Source organism: Coregonus clupeaformis, unplaced genomic scaffold (assembly GCF_020615455.1).
Source record: "Coregonus clupeaformis isolate EN_2021a unplaced genomic scaffold, ASM2061545v1 scaf0356, whole genome shotgun sequence".
NCBI lineage: Eukaryota > Metazoa > Chordata > Actinopteri > Salmoniformes > Salmonidae > Coregonus > Coregonus clupeaformis.
Genome location: NW_025533811.1, coordinates 180741 through 203253, shown reverse-complemented (window position 1 = coordinate 203253; position 22513 = coordinate 180741). Strand labels below are relative to the sequence as shown.

Sequence of the window (22513 nt, the reverse complement as noted above, 5' to 3'; positions counted from 1 at the left end):
ATTAATTAGTCATTACCCGTCTCATCTGGGATGTGAGGGAGTCACATTGCCCCTATGTGGATGGCAATATTAATTTAACATGACACTGCATTGATGGTCAATTTCAGTTTCATGGAGGCTGTTTAAGTGGAGTGGTGGAGTATTAATATGATGAGATGTGAGAAGGGAGGGATGCTACATCTCTCTCCTCCTACTATGTCTCATACTCACTCACACAGCCATCTGGCCAGATCCTCTCCCTCTGCGCCTGTCTCTTGCTTCACCTCGGCTTTGGCGTGTGTGTGCGTGTCCGTGTCTGCGTGTGTTTGTTTTGGGCGTGCAGCATAGGGGTGTATGTCGAGGCTAAATGAAGAGGCCCCGATTCACCGGTGCTCATGTGTTAACGCCCCTCCCTCGCCTGTTTGCAGGCCTTGTTAGCATGCGCTTGCCTTTCAATCTTCGTTACCAGCTTAAAATTCTACGTGTCGTACTTCCAGCTCGTGGCAAGTGAACCATGTATGAACGAATTAGTAATCTACACAAAGTGCTTAATCAAATCAGCGGCTGCCCCTGAAATAAATATTGCAATGTGTCTTGGGATATTCACTGGGAGAGTGGTTTGTAAAAAAATGCATAGCGAGTATATCATAGGAGGTTCCCAGTCAGATTGGTGTGTCATACTGGAGAACTGCTACTCTAGTCTATCTGCATGGGACCTGGCCCTAGTCTATGCGGCACCATCCACATGAATGTCGCTTACTTGTAGTTGCATACACATCTTGTGTATATTCTATATACACAAAGAAATAACAATGGTTGGGTTCAATTAATTTAGGAAAAATAGCACTGTTGCAATCATGAATTGACTTATGCGTAAATGTTATAACTAGGCTAACTGAAACAGCACTGTCCATTATTTTTGGACATATTTACAATGCTACGGTACTGGTAGCTTAGTGGTTAAGAGCGTTGTGCCAGTAACCGAAAGGTCGCTGGTTCTAATCCCGAGCCAACTAGGTGAAAAAATCTGTCGATGTGCCCTTGAGCAAGGCACTTAACCCTAATTGCTCCTGTAAGTCGCTCTGGATAAGAGCGTCTGCTAAATGACCAAAAATAAATAAATAAAATATTCCGCGGCATGCTGCAGCGCTTGTTTGATTGAATAGGCCATCCCCAGTGAGTGTGTTCTATTAGCCTATGGTGTGGTGTCCCGTCTAGCCATCATGGGTGCTGACTGTCCATAGTAGCCCCCGCCCCTCTCTCTCGCTCTGCTGCTCTTAAATGACAAATGGCAGGCAGAGACTGTGCCACTCTCTCAAACGCCAGCGCCACCCCACCCTCCCCATTTATTAATGAGAATAATTAGAAGAAAACCTCCCTGCAAAGCCAGGCAGAGTGATTAGCGCTTTTAATGATGGAACGGGGTAGTGAGCGCACACAGAATTGATTTACGTATTCTGCCTGACCTTTGGTATCCAATTTACGCATCCAGAAGCAAAAGAAGGAAGAGTAAGTAAGAGAGAGATGGAGAGAGGGATGGGGAAAGATAGAGAGGAGGAGATTGAAGGAGAGAAAAGTAATGTACTCACTGTACAAGCTTATGTTTTTTATATGGGGCGGCAGGTAGCTTAGTGGTTAAGAGTGTTGTGCCAGTAACCGAAAGGTCGCTGGTTCTAATCCCCGAGCCGACTAGGTGAAAAATCTGTAAGTCGCTCTGGATAAGAGCGTCTGCTAAATGACTAAAATGTAAATGTTCTGGGCTCAGGGCGTCTGGTTGTTTTACAGTCAATCTTGAGCAGTAAAGTAGTACAGTAGTTGTTAAGAATATTCCAGAGTTCAACAACCTGACTAACAACAAGAATTCACCACGTCATCGTTCTTGTGTCACCATCTCTGCAATTGTGCAAAGATCTTTCTGTTTGAATGTTATTAAAGAATGTGCCCCCATGTTCTCCCCTCTGGTCATATAGCTCTTCTCTACCTTCACCCCAACATCTAGAACCACTCCTTTCTTTTTAGTATACTGTTTATAATAATTTGTGTATTTTTTTCCAATAGATCAAGTAGGATAAATTGACCTCACTTATTGTTCTGCAGGATCGAAGCCGTTCAAGTGCAAAATCTGCAACTTTGCCACCGCCCAGCTGGGTGACGCCAGGAACCACGTGAAGAGACATCTGGGCATGAGAGAATACAAGTGCCACATATGTGGGTGAGTACCACAGTCAGTGACTAGTCACTACCTTTTTAACTGGGGATGCCAGGGTCGTGTTCAGTATGTTCCAAACGGAAGAAAAAAGGTCAGAAACGGAATGAAACGGCAAGGTACTATCTGAACTTAAGAAGAAACGCTTGTTTTACAGTCTTTTTTATTGGGTTTTTAAGTAATTTTTGCCATTTAGGTTGGATCACAAGAAAAAGATCCTCTTGCTCTACAAACCATTATTTCTTCTGTTATTGGGATATGTTTCAGTACAATCTGTCATATCTCACCATAGTCAACATTATAACCCACCAGCGTAGGGTTAGGCCTATAAACTCAACGTAAAATACTTCTGCGTCTCTTTCATACGGCCACAGAAACACTGCATTTAGGCCAAGTTCAGTTCCGTTAGTTTCATTCCAATGCTAGATCTTCCTACCGTCTTACTGTGTTCACATAGACATGTAGGACTGTTTCTGTGTAATTTGGAAATGGACTAAATAGCAGGATCTTCAGCTTGTACCATGTTCTCTGCGGCTATGTGATACATAGATGAAGACGTGTAGTTATTTAGTCTCCCTCAGTGCTTCTGTGTAAACTGTTTGTTTAAATGTGTTGCGTTTAGTTCGGTCGCTATGTTTTTTGTCTGCCACAGTCGAGTGGAATGACCGTGTTTATTTGTCGCCGCCTTTCACAAACGTTTTACAGAAGGGCAAACAGATTTAGTTAAATACAGCTACCTCTAATGAGGAAAAAGGCTCATGTTTCACAAGCCCTCCAGCTAAAACCTTTTCCCCAAGTGCTATAAATGTGTTAGGGCTTTGACCAAGAGAACACACACACACACACACACACACACACACACACAGAGGGAGAACACAGTTCTCCAATGTGCCTGACTGCCTTTAAATGAGTCTACTAAATACAGCTTCTGGTTTCACAAATCATGCGGATGGAGGAGCTATCTCCCGCCTGAGCCAGACACTTGTGACAAATCGGCCCTGTGTGTGTGTGTGCGCGCTCTCACTGCTGACTGATCACCGGGGCAACTTTTCCTCTTGACTAAAGAGCAGCAAACAAAGAACAGACCAGAAACACCCTCATTAAGGCCAAAGTAGCCTTCCTAAAGTATTCAGATTAGATAATATAGGCCTACATACAGTATATGTGGTTGGCTTCCTTAATCTGAATGCAGAGCTGTTGCTAATGGCTGTTCATGTCTCAGTTAATGCAATTTCCCTTTTTCTGTTTGGGCTGACCTAGAAAGCGAGATTACAATGTAAACTGGCCATTAGGTATTCTGTTGCACACACTGGGTGAGGTGATATTTCTCGAAACAAAACCCTCTTTATCTAATGAAATTGTTTCTCATTATTACGATTTATCATCTTGATTACAATAGCTGAAGCGTTAACTTAAGTTTACGCGACCAAAGTTTCTGTAACTACAAAATTGAAATTCATCAGTTTAGCAAAATGTGGTGGTTTTACACACAGAGATATAATTACTGGAACGTACAAAGCCCCTCAGACCATGGCAATTTGACTGGAACATTCATCAGTAATTATATTTCTATGGTTCTACATGACTTCACTGCTTTGCGAGACAAGCCAATGTAACGTTAACCAGTAGTCTATTCATTCATTTCCCATTACTATCACAGAGTGAGCTCCTCCTGCTCTTGGTACCATGTTGAGGAGGAGCAGCAGCGTTGTTTAACTCAATCTAACACGTGTGTGGTCTTTTTCCCTGCGCTGTCGATTGGCGCTCCCCCCGGTGAACTCTGTGGCTGAGAATATTACCCGCCTTTGACACTGTGCGCTAACGATTGAGACGCCCCCAAATGGACGTGGTGCGCCTCCGCTGTCCACCTCATTTTAGCTGAGCCAAGTGCCACGGGGAGCTGCGGAGGGCTGCTCGTCTCCGCAGAGGACTCTGGGAAGTTGTTGATAGTTAAAGATCATATTGTTGTGGCATTTAATTAACAAATGCAAATCAAGGCCAGGACAGACAGGCACCTCTGACCCGGCTGCCAATCAAACGTGAGAAGGCTGTGAGAGGGCTGTTCAGTATAGGTAGGCTGTGTTGTGTGTACACCATGCCTTTACACACACTCTCTCTCTCTCTCTCTCTCTCTCTCTCTCTCTCTCTCTCTCTCTCTCTCTCTCTCTCTCTCTCTCTCTCTCTCTCTCTCTCTCTCTCTCTCTCTCTCTCCCTTCTTTTAGCTTTCTGTTACTCTCTTCTTTTCTGTTTCGGTTCCTCTCTCTTTTGTTGTGACACGTTCATCATTAAAACCTCCTAGACTCTTCAAAACCTTATTCCTAATGATTGATTTTTTTTACTGTCTATTTATGAATGTGTTATTCAATGCATTTCTATGGGCTATAGTAGTAAATTCCAAATTCAATATTTTTAATATTTTTTGGGAATACCTAAAGGGGTCCTAAAATTCCAAATCAAATAGCTAAATGATCCATGGTATGCCCATCTTAAAACAATTCCATATGTCATCTTAGAACCCCACCCCAACGGCTTAGACCTAAGAATTAAAAGACTGAATCTTGCGGCAATGACATCTCCAAACTGATTGATGTAGCCCTAAGCTGGCCATAACAACAACCTGCAAAAACAGCAGAAAAACACAAATTGCCCCCCTAGCACATACAGTACGACAAGATTCCTCATACTGTATTTAATTGGAAAAAAAAGCCTTTTACACACCTTTTGTGTGGTGTGTGTCGGTCCACAGTGGACCTAGGCCATTTAATGAGCACTCCCTTCCTCTCCTCCATCATGTTCTCTCCTCCCAAAAGTCCCTGGATTCAGCATTTCAGCATCCCTTACCCTCACCACTTCCCCCCCATAGCCCCACCGCTCTCGCCTCACCCTCCCTAAAGATGCCGTGGACAGCCTGTGCTGTTTGTAGGTGTTAAATTATGCATCAGGAGTCTAAACGCTGTGAAGCATTGGTTTAATATCTGGGGGCCAAGGCGTTGGAAGTATTAACAACATCATGGATGGTCCTCCCATTGGACCTGGTTCTATGATATCATATCAGCCAGATGGCCACTATAGTTGGAACTACCTGTCAACTAGCACTAGTTTAAACTTTAACGGTTTCTCTCTTCATCAACAAAAAAAGTTGTCAGTCATTTCGGTATCTGAGAGGTCTTTTTCACCCTCTTCCTCCGTTGACTTACTAGCCGAGTCCGGAGTGAGTATATTTAGTCATAATTTCATGTTGGTGTGATTCGAATGGAACAGGATAGGGCTGGCTCGTGTCAGGCTTATGTGTCTCCCCGTCTGGGAGTGTGTCTCTGCTGGTTCCAGAATAGCCCCATCAGTTCAGTTCCGCCTTTCCCTCCCTTCCCCGGCTCATCCTCTGTAATATGCCTTAATGCCCAGGCCTGTACCAGTGTGTGTGTGTGTGTGTGTGTGTGTGTGTGTGTCTGTGTCTGTGTGTCTGTGTGGTGCGTGTGTGTGAGGCCCGGGCCTTGACAGGAGAGGAGCATCTTAGTGCTCTGCTTATCCAGAGAAAGCCATCACTTAACTCAGCCCCTCCATTGTGTGTCCCCCACCACCACTCCCACCACACCCCACCACCATCACCCCTCTTCCTCCCTGACGTGATACTCTTTAATCCTCAAACAGAATCTGGTTATAACTCAGACTATTTTAATGTCTTTTTTTTTGTCTCCTCTCCTCCATTTCAATGTTAATGGTTGTTGCAGATGAAGAAAGGGATCCCTATGAGGATGATTATAATGTCACTCCCCTGATCTCTCTGCCGCCCCCGAAATAATTGTACATCATCGCTTCATAACGTGTCAGAGGGATGTTGGTGGCGTGCAATTAAAACCGGAGAATATAATACAGGAAATTACGGCCTGTCAGGTCGGTGAACAACACAGTCGGTATTTGAGTTACACTTAATCATCACGTGCATTAGCGACTTCATCGGATTTCCACTCTTGAAGACTGGTGTGAAGCGCTCTCTCTCTCACTGTTAAGGCTTTGGATTGTGTCTGAAAGTACAACACCCAGGCTATAGCTCTGTACTTATGTGAGGAGACGACATTTGAAAGCTCATTGCCTTAGTAAATTATATAGGTTTATGTGACCAAAAAGGATCACCCACCCATGTGCATGCGGAGCGAAATGGTATGCAAAAATACTGAATTCGTTATCACACAACATATGTAAACATTTAATATTTACTCTCAACAAGCCAGAAACCACGAGCCGCGTTATGTTTGCATAATTAATTTGCAACCGTTAGAAAAAGTTCTAAATTAGCTTGTATCTTGATTGAATAGACATTTCTCCTCGCCTATACCCAACTCAGGATTTTATGTGTGCTTTTTAGGTCATATTATTCTGTGTATATGAAAAATAATTAATTCCGCCCATCAGAAATGTTTACTGTTTTGGTACCCATCTTCACTATCATGTCAGTTAGCGTGCACGATCCTTATCGACCAAAGCAAACACGTTTTGCTTTGATTCGCTTAACTTTATTTAGTACGGCATTATCGGAAATGAAATAAGTAACGCTAAAGGTCATTTGGAAAATAATGCAGAAAGGCTGGTCTGGAAAGGTTAAGTATGTGACAGAGCTGTTTGGATGATAACGTGGAGGGGGTGCGTTTGCTTGGAGAGCTCAGGGTTTTGTTTCTGACTTCTTGTGTGCGCCGCGATCGCTCTTTATGACCGGGACAGCTTTACAGCCCGTTAGCCCGCCATAACACGATAAAGCACACCATAATGGATTGGATGTGTTTAGTAGCCTTGGGCTGATGTTTGTAAAATTAATGTTTCCGCAGAAGGAACACAAACATGAGCGCACACACACACACACATACTAAAGCCATGACTGGACAGTATCTATAATAGTCGTATACAATATGTAACACAGTTTGCAGATATTTCACAGTCAGTTTGGGTTAGATTTTATATTCCACTGAACTATATGCTGGTATTGAGGAAATATTCAATCAGAGCCCTAATACTTTCATGAGCAATGTTACTCTTAGTAATGTGAACGCAAACCTCTTTTCCAATACCAGATTTATGCTTCAAATGACACTTTGTGAAAACTTTAGGCAGGAAGTGTTTTGTCATATTTGTGAAAGTATGTTTTTGTATTGGCTGAATAGGCCCAACTGAGCATCTCTTTTGTAGCTAGCATACGTACTCTCTCTCTCTGAGCTTATCCATCCTATTAGACCTACCTCTTAATAAGATTGTCAGACACTTAATGGTCAGGCGAGGTCATGCTTGCTCTTTAGTGGCCAGCCTCCATAAATGGCAGGATCAGTGCTTTAGCTAAAGCAGCTAACTCAGCACAGCACATACACTCTGGAGGACTGGCTTGGTCATCACATCAGCAAAAGAGGCTACATTGTCACTGGCTGTGTTTGGATGGGCCTGTTGGAGTCAATTGTCCTTGCTACACCGTACCCTGTTGTACAATGAAAACTTTCGTAGAAAGCTGTAATGGGTTATGATTATGATTGAGATTTATGGAAACCTGCACAAGGGTTTGTCTGATCGCAGCCTGTTGTATGGTAAGTGCAAAATGCTCCCCTCTGAAATGGCAATGCTTTATTTGTTCACTTAGACATTTTGGAAAAGTCAGTTCAGTCCAAAAAGAAGTACAGATATCTTTTAAATATCCAGACAATCCATGATTGCCATTCTCTTCTGGCCTTCGCTCTGAGTGAAAGGGAGCTTGGCTAGTTCCCAGAGGCTCAATGCCCTCGTGAGTATGTTTGTTCCCCCCTGCTTGGTGTCTGTCTGGCACACGTCACTCCCAATCATGACACACAGGGACCTCCATCTCACCAGAAGAAAAGAGTGGACCTGATCTCTTGTGGGAAGTTTTATACACAACAAAACAGCTCCTATAGGGATGTCTGGGGTGAGAATGGTGAGAAAAGAGAGAGAGCGGGAGGAAAATGAGGAGGAGGGAGAGAGGGAGATGAGGGGAGGGAGAGAAAGCACGTAAGGTAGATATCACCCATGCATTGTTCTCTTTGTGTGTTGGTATCAGGGGACAGCAAATGGCACACAATAACATATACCCTTAGGCATAATGGGGATGTCTGTAAGTTGAACGAAGTCGTGTTGAATTGCAACTCTATCAAATATTTAAATGCAGTTCATGCAAAGGAAGAATAAAACCTCTCTGCTTTGGCTCAAAAACAAATCTCCTAGTTAAAAAAATAAGAAATCCGTTGCTTGAGAGATAAAAGCCAAGCGATTGATTCCATTGAGCTAATCGTGTCGTAGGTAGATTTAGGAGTTGCGCATCAACGGGGGGAGAAGTTAATGAGTGATTAACAACAGCAATTAAAAGATGAAGAGGAGGGAGAGAGAGAGAGAGGGAGAGAACGGAGAGAAAAAAAGTGTATAATTAAAATATCAGTCCCTCTCTCTGTCAAAAGTGCGTGTGTCATCCATTGTGCACTTATTAAAAGCCGGGAGGGGAAGGAGAGAACCGTGCTTAATTCCAGCACTCCTGAAGTGTCTGGTAATATGCCCGCGGATGGAAGCTGAGGAAGGCTGTAACTCATGTTTAAGTGTGCGGCCGTGTCATTGCAGGTTCACAGTCATGCATTTCTGTGTTGACACCCATTGGGGCAGGGGATATTTGGCAGTCAGGAGTAATTTAACTTAATTAATGGGATGTATATTTGATGGAGGAATAAAATATCCCGGCTCAGCAAAGGGGAAAGATTTAGTGGGAGTTAAAGGTGGAGGGGAGAGTAATTTGTGCATTTAGTAGAGAGAGAGAGAGAGAGAGAGAGAGAGAGAGAGAGAGAGAGAGAGAGAGAGAGAGAGAGAGAGAGAGAGAGAGAGAGAGAGAGAGAGAGAGAGAGAGAGAGAGAGAGAGAGAGAGAGAGAGAGAGAGAGAGAGAGAGAGAGAGAGAGAGAGAGAGAGAGAGAGAGAGAGAGAGAGAGAGAGAGAGAGAGAGAGAGAGAGAGAGAGAGAGAGAGAGAGAGAGAGAGAGAGAGAGAGAGAGAGAGAGAGAGAGAGAGAGAGAGAGAGAGAGAGAGAGAGAGAGAGAGAGAGAGAGAGAGAGAGAGAGAGAGAGAGAGAGAGAGAGAGAGAGAGAGAGAGAGAGAGAGAGAGAGAGAGAGAGAGAGAGAGAGAGAGAGAGAGAGAGAGAGAGAGAGAGAGAGAGAGAGAGAGAGAGAGAGAGAGAGAGAGAGAGAGAGAGAGAGAGAGAGAGAGAGAGAGGACACAAAGTTGAGTGGAATGGGATGTCCCTCCATTGAGAGGGCAATCAGAGTGACAGCGTTTGAGTGAATTGATATCCGGAGTGAGCCCCCCCTCTCAGTACAAACAGGCACATTACGCTGGTTTGCAAACTTGTGTCGGAGCTGCCGGCTGCTGAGGGCCTTTTAAATATGCATGAGGGGGCTTTTAAAAGGGGGTTCAGCGATGCTGGAGATGGTTGGTCCCCCATCATGCGCATACACACACACCGTGGTGCCACCAGGCGAACCCATGGCCCAGTGAAAAGCTTGTCATGCCGCTCTTAATCTCCCCTGGCACTTTTTAATTGACTTCCTGTAGGTATAGATTATTTCATGGCGAGTTTACTGTGGAGATGTTTGATACCATCCAGGAGACTGGCATCTGGGACGCTGTTAGCTGGCTAGAGATGAGCCACCCATCCATCGCCTGTCTCTTCCTCCTCTCTCTCTCTCTCTCTCTCTCTCTCTCAATTCAATTCAATTCAATTTCAATTTAAGGGCTTTATTGGCATGGGAAACGTATGTTAATATTGCCAAAGCAAGTGAAGTAGATAATAAACAAAAGTTAAATAAACAATAAATATGAACAGTAAACATTACACTCAGAAGTTCCAAACGAATAAAGACATTTCAAATGTCATATTATGTATATATACAGTGTTGTAAAAATGTGCAAATAGTTAAAGTACAAATGGGAAAATAAATAAACATATATGGGTTGTATTTACAATGGTGTTTGTTCTTCAATGGTTTACCTTTTCTTGTGGAAACAGGTCCCAAATCTTGCTGCTGTGATGGCACACTGTGGTATTTCACCCAGTAGATAAGGGAGTTTATCAAAATGGGGTTTGTTTTCGAATTCTTTGTGGATCTGTGTAATCTGAGGGAAATATGTGTCTCTAATATGGTCATACATTTGGCAGGAGGTTAGGAAGTGCAGCTCAGTTTCCACCTCATTTTGTGGGCAGTGTGCACATAGCCTGTCTTCTCTTGAGAGCCAGGTCTGCCTACGGCAGCCATTCTCAATAGCAGGGCTATGCTCACTGAGTCTGTACATAGTCAAAGCTTTCCTTAAGTTTGGGTCAGTCACAGTGGTCAGGTATTCTGCCACTGTGTATTCTCTGTTTAGGGCCAAATAGCATTCTAGTTTGCTCTGTTTTTTTGTTAATTCTTTCCAATGTGTCAAGTAATTCTCTTTTTGTTTTTGTCATGATTTGGTTGGGTCTAATTGTGTTGTTGTTGTTGTCCTGGGGCTCTGTGGGGTCTATTTGTGTTTGTGAACAGAGCCCCAGGACCAGCTTACTTAGGGGACTCTTCTCCAAGTTAATCTCTCTGTAGGTGATGGCTTTGTTATGGAAGGTTTGGGAATCGCTTCCTTTTAAGTGGTTATATAATTTAACGTCTCTTTTCTGTCACGCCCTGGCTCTGGGACTCCGTTATGTTGAGCCAGGGTGTGTTGTTTCTATGTGTTTTGTGTTCTAGGCTGATTATCTAGCTCATGTGTTTCTGTGTTGGCCGGGGTGGTTCTCAATCAGAGGCAACGAGTATCAGCTGTTGCTTGTTGTCTCTGATTGGGAACCATACTTAGGCAGCCTGTTTTCCACAGTGTTTTGTGGGATCTTGTTCCGTGTTGGTTTTGTATTGTAACCAAGGACTTCACGTTATCGTTTTGTTTCGTGTGGAATAAAATAAGTATGTTCACTCATCACGCTGCGCATTGGTCCACTGTGTTCGACGATCGTGACATTTTCTGGATTTTGATAATTAGCAGGTATCAGCCTAATTCTGCTCTGCATGCATTATTTGGTGTTTTTTGTTGTACACAGAGGATATTTTTGCAGAATTCTGTATGTAGTCTCAATTTGGTGTTTGTCCCATTTTGTGAATTCTTGGTTGGTGAGCGGACCCCAGACATCACAACCATAAAGGGCAATGGGTTCTATAACTGATTCAAGTATTTTTTGCCAGATCCTAATTGGTATGTCGAATTTGATGTTCCTTTTGATGGCATAGAAGGCCCTTCTTGCCTTGTCTCTCAGATCGTTCACAGCTTTGTGGAAGTTACCTGTGGTGCTGATGTTTAGGCCGAGGTATGTATCGTTTTTTATGTGCTCTAGGGCAACGGTGTCTTGATGGAATTTGTATTTGTAGTCAGGGCAACTGGACCTTTTCTGGAACACCATTATTTTTGTCTTACTGAGATTTACTGTCAGGGCCCAGGTCTGACAGTATCTGTGCAGAAGATCTAGGTGCTGCTGTAGGCCCTCCTTGGTTGGTGACAGAAGCACCAGAGCATCAGCAAACAGTAGTAGATTCTAGTAGGGTGAGGCCGGGTGCTGCAGACTGTTCTAGTGCCCTCGCCAATTCGTTGATATATATGTTAAAGGGGGGGCTTAAACTGCATCCCTGTCTCACCCCACGGCCCTGTGGAAAGAAATGTGTGTGTTTTTTGCCAATTTTAACCGCACACTTGTTTGTGTACATGGATTTTATAATGTTGTATGTTTTTCCCCCAACCCCACTTTCCATCAATTTGTATAGGAGACCCTCATGCCAAATTGAGTCAAAAGCTTTTTTGAAATCAACAAAGCATGAGAAGACTTTGCCTTTGTTTTGGTTTGTTTGTTTCTCAATTAGGGTGTGCAGGGTGAATACGTGGTCTGTCGTACGGTAATTTGGTAAAAAGCCAATTTGATGATAATGCAGAGGATTTTTCCAAGGTTGCTGTTGTTGGGGTCAAATTTGTCTTCACTTTTGTGGATTGGGGTGATCAGTCCTTGGTTCCAAATATTGGGGAAGATGCCAGAGCTAAGGATGATATTAAAGAGTTTAAGTATAGCCAATTGGAGTTTGTGGTCTGTATATTTTATCATTTCATTGAGGAAACCATCAACACCACAGGCCTTTTTGGGTTGGAGGGTTTGTATTTTGTCCTGTAGTTCATTCAATGTAATTGGAGAATCCAGTGGGTTCTGGTAGTCTTTAATAGTTGCATTTGATCATGTATATTATAAGGCCAAAAAGATTGGAGAAGTGGTTTACCCATACGTCTCCGTTTTGGATAGATAGCTCTTCGTGTTGTTGTTTGTTTAGTTTTTTCCAATTTCCCCAGAAGTGGTTAGAGTCTATGGATTCTTCAATTACATTGAGCTGATTTCTGACATGCTGTTCCTTCTTTTTCCGTAGTGTATTTCTGTATCGTTTTAGTGATTCACCATAGTGAAGGTGTAGGCTCAGGTTTTCTGGGTCTCTATGTTTTTGGTTGGATAGGTTTCTCAATTTCTTTCATAGGTTTTTGCATTCTTCATCCAACCATTTGTCATTGTTGTTACTTTTCTTCAGTTTTCTGTTAGTGATCTCTCTCTCTCTCTCTCTCTCTCTCGCTCTCTCCCTCTTTCTCCCTATGACTTTCTCTCTCCCTCTCTCTCTTCATCATTCTCTCTCCTTTTCTCTCTCTCCCTCCATCTCTCCCTCCCTCTGTGATGGGCCAGACTTATTAAAAATGGGTGAGAGGCAAAATGCAATCACTCATTGCCATCATCATAATTGAGCTGATGTACCTGCTCTGTGGTGGCCCTACCCTGACAGGGGAGAGGAGTGGATGGGACGTTTGTGTGTGTGTGGAGCTCTTTGTGTCTGAGAGTAGGCCTGGTTAGGACGGGACAGAGTCTGATCCCCTCTCACTCTGTCACACACACTCTGGCTCCGCGTCTGTCACACTCAGAACGGACCTCCATTTTACTAAATCGACTCATGTCATCCCTCACAGAAAGTACACTTGCAGTGTTTTTATTTTACTGGGGGAAGGTGAATGTCTTGTCAGGAATCATAACGTCAGTTTATTATCTGTCTGTGAGGAGAGACCGAGGTTCAGTGAGTCTGTCGTTATCGTATGCCGGTCTGGTGCTTTGTTGACTAGCCATCCAATAGTTCCCACTGGGTACAAACTGGTTGAATTGTTGTTTTCACGTCATTTCAACAAAAAAAAGTAATGTGATGAAGTTGAATCGTGGAAAACTGATTTAGATTTGCAAAAGGTCATCAACGTAAAGGAATTTGGGGGAGTTTTTAACCTAAAATTTCACTTCAAGTCAGAGTTATGTGTGCTATTCTCAAGTTAGGATTCAGCTGGTAATGCTTAGGTGAGTGTGTGAATCAGGACTTAGCCTAGTTAATTGGTCAGACAATCCAGTAGACCACGTTAGGCCCTAGTTCTCTTTAACATTAGTGTTTTCAGGAATTCGTTATCAGGGGTGTCAAACTCATTCCACAGAGGGCCGAGTGTCTGCGTGTTTTTGTTTTTTCCTTTCAATTAAGCCCTAGACAACCAGGTGATTGGAGTTCCTTACTAATTAGTGACTTTAATTCATCAATCAAGGACAAGGGAGGAGCGAAAACCCACAGACACTCGGCCCTCCGTGGAATGAGTTTCACACCTGTGCTTTAGGTCATATTTAACATTCAAGAAATCCAGCCGATTCTCAGTTTTGTTTGGCGATATCCAACATTTTCTTTGAAAAAGCTGTTAATATTCAATAATGATAAATGGGATCAATATTAGAAATGAGATTACACGCCAGCTCAAACAACCAATCAGAGCTACACTATACAAATCAGGATTAGACGTCCATCAATGTCTGAGGACGTCGGGAGATGACATGGAAACCGGCCACTAGGGGCAACAGTGAGCGCTGTTACCTTCAAGTAGGTTTCGGTTGTGGACGGGGATGTTGGATGGGCATCTGCCTCTGATTTCAAAGGTTGCAAGTTCAAATCCAGCAATATAAAGTTGTTTTTGATATTTTGGTTTTAAGCCTATCCCAAACCTTAACCATTCAGAGTTAATGCCTAACCTTAAGAATTTGGAGTTAATGCCTGAACTTAACCCTAACCTTAAAAATTGGATGAACGCCTAATTCTGACGTGAGACTGTGAGAGCTCGTAGACTACACAACCGTCTTAGCCCGGTGCTTTCCATTGCCCACTTAATTGATTCATTAAAGTCGTTGATTTATTGTATTTCTACTGTACCTACAGTAACTGATTGAAAGTCAACCGTAAACACGATCAGTAGACAGCGTGGCCCTCGAGGCTAGTATCCCTGCCCCTCTCCTTATGGCGATTCCTTATCCATCTCTGACAGCAAAAATATTCCGCCAATAAAACCTGCCAACACTGTGCCTGACATAGAAAGCCCTCCGTCACTCCCACCGCCAGCTTTCCTTTAGCTCTCTCAGCACACCCTCGGACCCTGAAATCACCGTTCCTCCCTGCCAGCCTCGGCTCCCTGGACGGGTATATACGGCCCCTCAGGTAGCCCCACAGCCTCCATCTTTTAAATGCGAGGAAGTAATGGCGGGTGAGTGATGCTGCTCGTGTCCTTGACTGGGATCCTCTGTGAGCTATAGCTACAGGTCACTCGCTCCAGGTCCCTCAGGAGACCTAAAATACCCCCAGAACAACTCCTCCAAGGCTTGTAGATGTGGATGCAGCAGTGCAATGTCTGTGTTTGTACTGTGTGTGTGAGTGAGTGGGTGTATTTGTATAGCCAAATGTGTCTGTGTGTGTTTTTGTATGTTTTGTGGTAAGGCATAATCTAGTCCTATACATGCACTTGCCTGCCTGTTGTCCGGCTGCATCCCCTCTAGCCTGAGGGCTGATGTGGGAGTTTAGCGGGTTGGAGGACCCTGGTCACTGAGAGGTTACAACAGGCTCTGTCTTCGGCTCCCTTTAAAATCTCCTCATCATCACAACTGCCATCAGATTGCCCTCCGGCTCCTCACAAGGGGCGAGGGGGCTAAATTTGGGATATGGGGAAGTGTCAAGACTGTGAGGGTGTTGGTCAGCGACAGTGGCCGAGACGCACGGTCCCCCTTGGACATCCACAAGTGTCGGACCTGGTTGGCTTCTCGTAGAAGTGAGGCAGACACGGGTCAGAGGGAGGTGGCGCGTTCTGCCAGAGTTCCGCCACAGCGAGAGTCTGCCATACTGTCTTCCTCTTTCCCTGCCACGTTAACCCTTACCAAGCGGGCTGCGGGCTGAACCCTGCAGCCGTCCGTGAAAACGCTGACACATCGATTACCAGAGCAGGAAAGCAGCAGCACGGGGTTGGCGACGAGGGGGGATCACGCTCTCTGTGAATAACCATTTATTTATTAATTCAGTTTATTCAGTCAGCTAACAGAGGTCAATGTTACAGTGGAGCACTGATAACTATTTGTCTCATACGGTTACATTCCAAATTAAGTTCCACGTGGCCAAACTCCCTCATTTCACCAGCCCCCAATATTTATTTTCACTGATGATAAAAGACAGCATGTACAAATGCAATTTTTTTCTTTGAGAGTTTTATGTTCTCAAGTATCCTTTTCTTGGGAGTCAGTAAGAGAGAGAAACTTTAGATTAGTTGTATGTAGTCTGTAATGGACAGTAGATGGCGCCATTTTACTTTTTAGAATGTCAAGAGAGCCTCTAATGTTATGTCTGAGTTGTGCTAAATGCATAATGTGTGATACATGTAGGTTTTAAGGTAAACATGTAATGTATCCTCTAAAAGTTAAAGAAGTAGCCTATGCGTATCGGCTTGATTTTGCTTAATTTTATTAATACTAAAATAGCGATCTATATTTTTTGGAATTTTTGCATTCAAGTGAACTAAAACAGCCGTACAATTTTGCAGTATAATTAGTATAAGTGTACAGTTGAATGGTTTTCATGCAATTTTATTTATATACATTTTCACCAAAATGATGATACCATTTTATATCACACCCACATTAAAATATGAGTATGTTTTCATAAACAATTGAATTCAGCCAAAAAAACATAATCAACCAAGATAATGAAATGCAAAAGCATAAATAAATGCATTAAAATCACACATTAATACTTAATATAATATAGTAGGGCCTACTTTCAATATGGTAAATGTTTTCATGGAATCAAACCCTGGACTTTTCTGATACACTGATACAGATGTGAGTGTAGGTGGAGAGAGCGGGAGAGAAGCTAGGCAGAGGCAGTGGTATCTGTCTCATTCTGGGTGTCCCTCCTGGTACTGCTTTAACTAGGACACGCTTCTCTACGCTGGTGGACCTCAGGGGCCGATCAGCTGGTTTCAGGAGAGCCCCCCACCAGAGTGCCGCGCCGGGCTGTCACGAGGGGGCTGACGGTGGGTGGGTGGTGGGGGTGCATGGTGGTGGAGGGGTGGTGGGAGGCGACGTACAGAGAGGGCAATTACAGCAAGGACAAAGACTACACAGTGATAAGTCCCCACAGCGGCACCCTAATGAAGAGAGCAGGTTAGCCAACTACAAGGAGTGGAGAAATTAGCATTGGTCAATTGTGTGTGTGTGTGTGTGTGTGTGTGTGTGTGTGTGTGTGTGTGTGTGTGTGTGTGTGTGTGTGTGTGTGTGTGTGTAACCGTCCTGGGGATAATTTTTCTGAGGTCGTGTTGCTACCGTTCAGGCCTACCTCACTGGCTGTTGCCTTCTTAACCTGATCTGTGCCCTATAATACAGGGAAGCCAAACATTGCCGGTGTTAAACTTAAAACCTGCTCATCGTTAGGGATTCATTTGACCGTGACTGTAGCCGGAAAAGATTCTCAATCCAAGATTTTTAAAAAACATATACAATGGATTACATATGCCAATATGTGGCTCATTGTTGCACCTTAAAAGGCATGCATTTTAATTGACAAGGATTTTATATTAATCTCTCACTTAAAATCAAACAAAAAATCCTGTCTACATTTTTCTGATCTAAATTATAAATATAACATATTGCACATACTGCCTCATAAATTCATTCAAAAAAATAAAAAAAACTGAAATATAATGGCAACAACAAATCAGCAGAAGAAAGCAAAGTGAGTCGTTTTCAGAGAGAGGCATTTCTTGGTCACTTTGCATTTCCAGCCTGTTTCTGATTATGCTCAGATGCTGTTATCAGGGCAACAGATCCCAGATGCAGTAGAGAGAGATGCACTTGATACTGCTGTGTTTGCACACACGTCTGTGATCAGATAAGTGAGCTGCTGGAGCGGTGCTTATTCAAATCAGTGCATGTTCAGAGTGAATAGGACCAGGTAAAGGCAATAAGATACAATGCGATAACCTTTCCAGGAGAGGAGAAGAGAATAGTTTACAATCTGATTCAGTGTGATTCACAGTGGGTGCATTGTGCAAAACATGAATGGTTTTCACAGCCTCTAACTGATTTCTTCTCTTTAGATTTTTTAAACTTTTGCTGAGAATTACTACAGTGACCACGGGGGGATGTCATGTTTTCAATGGTTGATATTGTTTGTTTTCCTGTATGGCATCACTATTTGAGACATGCTGGGGATTTTTTCTTGGCTTTGTAAATCGATTGTTCCTTACCATCCTTGTTAACCAGGGTTGGCTGGCCACTCCTTTCTCTCTCGTTGTGTGTGTGTGTGTGTGTGTGTGTGTGTGTGTGAGAGAGAGAGAGACCGAGAAAGAGAGTGTGTGTGCGCGTTTGTGTGTGTGTGTGTGTGTGAGTTTGCGTGTGGGCATGCATGTTGGCCTGCATCTGTATCACAACTGAAATGACACCTTAATACAGTAGCTAGGGTATTTTATCCATAATTGTTTTGCCATTTAGTTTTGTTATTACATTTTTCCGTGATTAAAATATGCATGATTTCGAAACATTGGTAAGTATGAGCATAGAGAGAGGGAGAGAGTGGTATGTCAGCATTCACAGGGGCAGAGGGGGTTGAAACATATGTTGCGTGCACTCCGTGCAATGCTCAGCAGTGATAGTTAAACATTAGGGTGAAGTGCATCCTCTAAGGGGCTGTGTGTTAATGTGTTTGGCTTGTTTTAAACTTAGCCACTGCAGTCCTCACCAGTTAAAACACTAATGCCCTATGTATAACCCAGGGTCAAATGGTGCTGAATGGCACACATATTGTGGATAGATTATAATAATAATAATAATAATAATAATAATAATAATAATAATAATAATAATAATAATAATAATAATAATAATAATACAAATAAGTGTTGGTGCAGTTTATGTTAATTTGTTTACCCATGCATTTTTATAACATTGTAATATTTATGCTGGCAGTCTTTATTGTCAAATTATTGTAATTGGTTTAACAAGTTAACTTGTTAACAAATAACGCTGTTTTGTCGTCTTTTGTCTTGGTGTTTATAAATACGTAACTAGATTGACATAATGAATGTAAATATGTGTATATACACAAGACATCCTGGCATCTTGACTATAAGATCAATATGATATGGACATCCAGAAAAATACCATATATTTATGTTTTTATTTTAAAGGAATCGCTATATATGCAGATTGAAAATGCCAACCTATAGGCCTACTGACATATTAAAATGGTATCATCTATATACTGTATCATTTCGAGATTTATATTTATTCAATATCCTTTAATTAATGCAGAGGAGAGGAGTAATATGATATATTGTTAATTCTATTGATAGCCTGTTTGCTGAAATATCTGACACATCATCAATGTGCTATGTATAGTAGGCTATTGCAGTCTTTAGATAAATTATCTCTTCATTCATTTTTATGTCGACTGACACAGTATGCAGCCTACCAACTGAAAAGATAATAAAATATACCCCCCTTTGCAACCAAACGCGACTAATCTAATATAATAGTCACCCGCGTTTGTACATGAGTGAGCAATTATTCTAAAAAGTTTCCACAGCGTGCAGGGGTGACAAAGGGAATATGCGCGAGGACCCTCACTGGCTGCGCGAGGACGGTGGACACGTTTGATGGCTGCTTCATGGCGCTGATAAACCAAACGGTGGAGGGAATCCACCACTTTTAATAATCTGGACCATGATGGCTTTTATAAGAGCATGCAGCAACCATGACAACTCTAATAAACAGACGTGACAGAGAAAGTTTTATATTACCGGCAAAACATAGGGGGAAGGTGTCCTTGTTTTTTGAGCAGGGAGATGAATTTCACGAAGGTCGCACGGGTCCTTCTGCAGCAGACTACCGCTTGTTCCCCACCCGGTCTGTTTGTGGGTTTCTAGACTGGCAAACATGAGAAGTCGTCTTCATGCACATACAGTAACCGAGTAGGCCTATATGTTTGGCCCATCAATGTCTGAGACCTCACTGACATTTCATTTTTTTGGGGGGGCCTTTTTCCGGACAGTCACTGTTTGAAAAAATAAAAAGGAATGATGCTTTGAGGATATAATTAAAGATATTGTTCAAAGAACAACTTTTTGCATATTTGAATTATTACTGTCATTAAAAACCACACAAAATATGGAAATATGATTGCCGGAAGCACATAAATCAATGATCAGCAAGGCCTCAGAGCCCAATAAATATGGGGAGTTAAATACTTTAAAATGCAAATCACGTTTCAAAATTTGCATATGGGTGAATCTAAAGGAAGTGTGCTTCCCAAGACCCTCTGAGGTAGAACGGGGGTTGGTAGGAAATCAGGCAGTTATTTTAATTTTAAAGACTCATCCCTGGTCAAGTAGGATTGTTATAAATGATCGCTAGACGAAGTGGGTTGACAGACACGGCTGCATCTGCTTTTGTGGATCCAGAAAGTGCCTTAAGTGATCTGAATAATTAGCAGTTAATTATTCTTCATCCATCTAAATCAGAAAAGCACAGATTATGAGGACGGAATGTATAATTTTTAGCCTGGCGTCCTGTCTTGTCCTAATGTGGTAAACTAAAGTGACTATGAATAATACCTAGTGACCTTACAGTAATTACGCTTCGCCTAGCAATTTGGTGCAGTTGCTAATTGAGGGTATTGATTCAGGGAGATTCATATTAAAAATACATATGTTTTATCGCTGGGAGTTTCTCCCTTGTCTTTAATGTATTATTAATTATTATTATTTTGTAAATAATTAGCACACAGGATATGCAACACCAGAGGGTGAAGTAGTTTCTTTGTCCTATCCCTCTGTTGCAGGCAGGTGCATTTGGCCAAACTTTGTGCTGAATCTCAAATATGGTTTGTTGTTGTGGTATCTGCTGAATGTAGAACATCAGCTTTTTCCACCAAGTTTACATCAAATGCTTAAACATGTATGAGAAACTCAAGGCAGATAAACATGGTAAATCATTTTTCATAAAGTTATTGTAAGAAGATGATGGTAATTGTAGATTAATTGATCAGATATAAATCTTAGTTTAACCGTATTTGATATGCAAGCAGGTTAATAGAAGTTTCAGTATCATATACATGTATTTCTATCCACAGATACCACTAAGGCACCAACCGGTCCAGAAAATATAAACCCCAGTGTTGTTTTCCCTAGGCCATTTAAAGACACACAGACACCAGTGGATCAATGGACATGATGTCTCTTTGTGCATTAACACACGGGTTAGAGTGTTAGGTTAAAAACCTGCCGAGGAGCACCTCCTTGGGAGAAAAAAAAATCAATTTTATCTGTAGAGTCTGATGGGCAATCGGTTGGTCGTGAAGGCATCCCTTTACCCGTGCTCTGTGTGTGGGGGTCTGTCACTGTGTGTGTGTTGGTGTGAGTGTTTTTTTCTCGTGGTGCCGCCAGGTATTGACCAGCAGAGAGGATGAAGTGGCTGACTCTGCTTTTGTATTTTTAGCATTTCTGTAACAGAGATACACTGACAGCTTGTAGTTGCGTTGCATACTGCACTGTATATCCCTGATTGAAACGGACAGTACTTCTTGTTGTACAGACACTCGCCCTGCCTCGAATATGTAAACCCGATTGATCTTTTATTCCCAGTTTAACTTCACACGTTGCTCAAGAGGACACTTACTTCGAGAAATCCCTTGTTTTATAAGATAATGTGACTGTTCACTGATCTGATCTAGGCTCAGTTGAAAAGACACGGATTTAGCTCTTTGCATGAGTTTTCCCTTTACATGTTTTGACGGAGTCCGACTCCTCTGTTTTATTTCTGTCAGGCCGATTAGCTCGTAGTGGAATGCCAGGCTTGGCCCTACCCCTCCACAATGGACAGAGCCTGGTTGTGGGCATCTGTGTGTGATTGTGTTAAACATACCAGCGCTCAATTAGACGTACCAGTTGTTGATGGGCCTCTCTGTTCTCTGTGTTAAAGCCTGCTTGGATGCTTCAGCGCAAATCCATGGTGAAGGACTCAATGGCTGCCGTGTAATCCCATTTACTGTACAGCTAATGTCATAGGGCTGCACTGGGAGAGAACACTCCTTAGAGCGAAAAGGCTTCATTCGGGTTTAATTCAGACTGACCAGTTAGTCTGACCGCTTACACAGCACATATGCATACTGTATGTGATGTCCAGTACCCCCTATGTAGACAGAGACACATTGGCCAGAGTGGCTGCACACAGGCTTGTGGAGCACTGTACGTTCAGTCACCAAACACACATTTCAGTGTAGGATATAGAGGCGCTTTGTCTAGGGAAACGTTGACGATGTCACATTAAAGGAAATCTTTTCTTTAGGATAAAAAAAAAAAAGAAGAATCATTTTGATGAGTCAGGAAAAACAATTTGGGCGTAATAATAAAAATACAAAAAAGTCACTTAAAACAGACCTCGCGTTCTTGTCACCCCCTCCAGCACACGTTTCCCACAGTGTATGAAGTACAAAGGGGAGAGAGAGAGCGAGAGAGAGAGAGAGTGAGAGAGACCCATTTCAGACAGAATACGTGGGATATTACCTGTAAAAAAATACAAGGCCATGTTTATATGAGCCCCTTTCAAACAGTCCCTTATTTACCCCTTTATACATATCAGTGGGTAACTGGCAAATTGGTAGAGAAGGGGTGGGGACATGAGGTGTTGTTAAACCATGGGGGTTGTTTGCATTTCAAATGATGGAGGTGTTTAACAATGGTAGCAGAAAACCATTCACACAGACCTGATACCTGTATTTTGGTTACAGAGTCTGTGAAAATGCAGGAATCATGACTACATCTTTAGGTGGGTTTTATTTGTCCATGTTTTTTTTTTACCAGCTACCCCTTTCAGATGTACAACAAAGCAGGCAAAAAGAAGCAGGCATGGTACATTTGTGGGATTTCGGTCTGTG

The 22513-nt window shown here is 42.6% G+C and overlaps 1 protein-coding gene across 1 annotated transcript in view; it reads left to right on the top strand.

Annotated features, from left to right (window-relative positions):
* The window catches only part of LOC121560965 (zinc finger protein 407-like), a 173485-nt gene that overhangs the window by 7815 nt on the left and 143157 nt on the right, over nt 1–22513 (top strand). The window contains exon 2 of the mRNA XM_045215036.1: nt 2077–2191. Coding sequence (XP_045070971.1) covers nt 2077–2191 — 115 coding nt within the window. The remainder of the gene's footprint in view (nt 1–2076; nt 2192–22513) is intronic.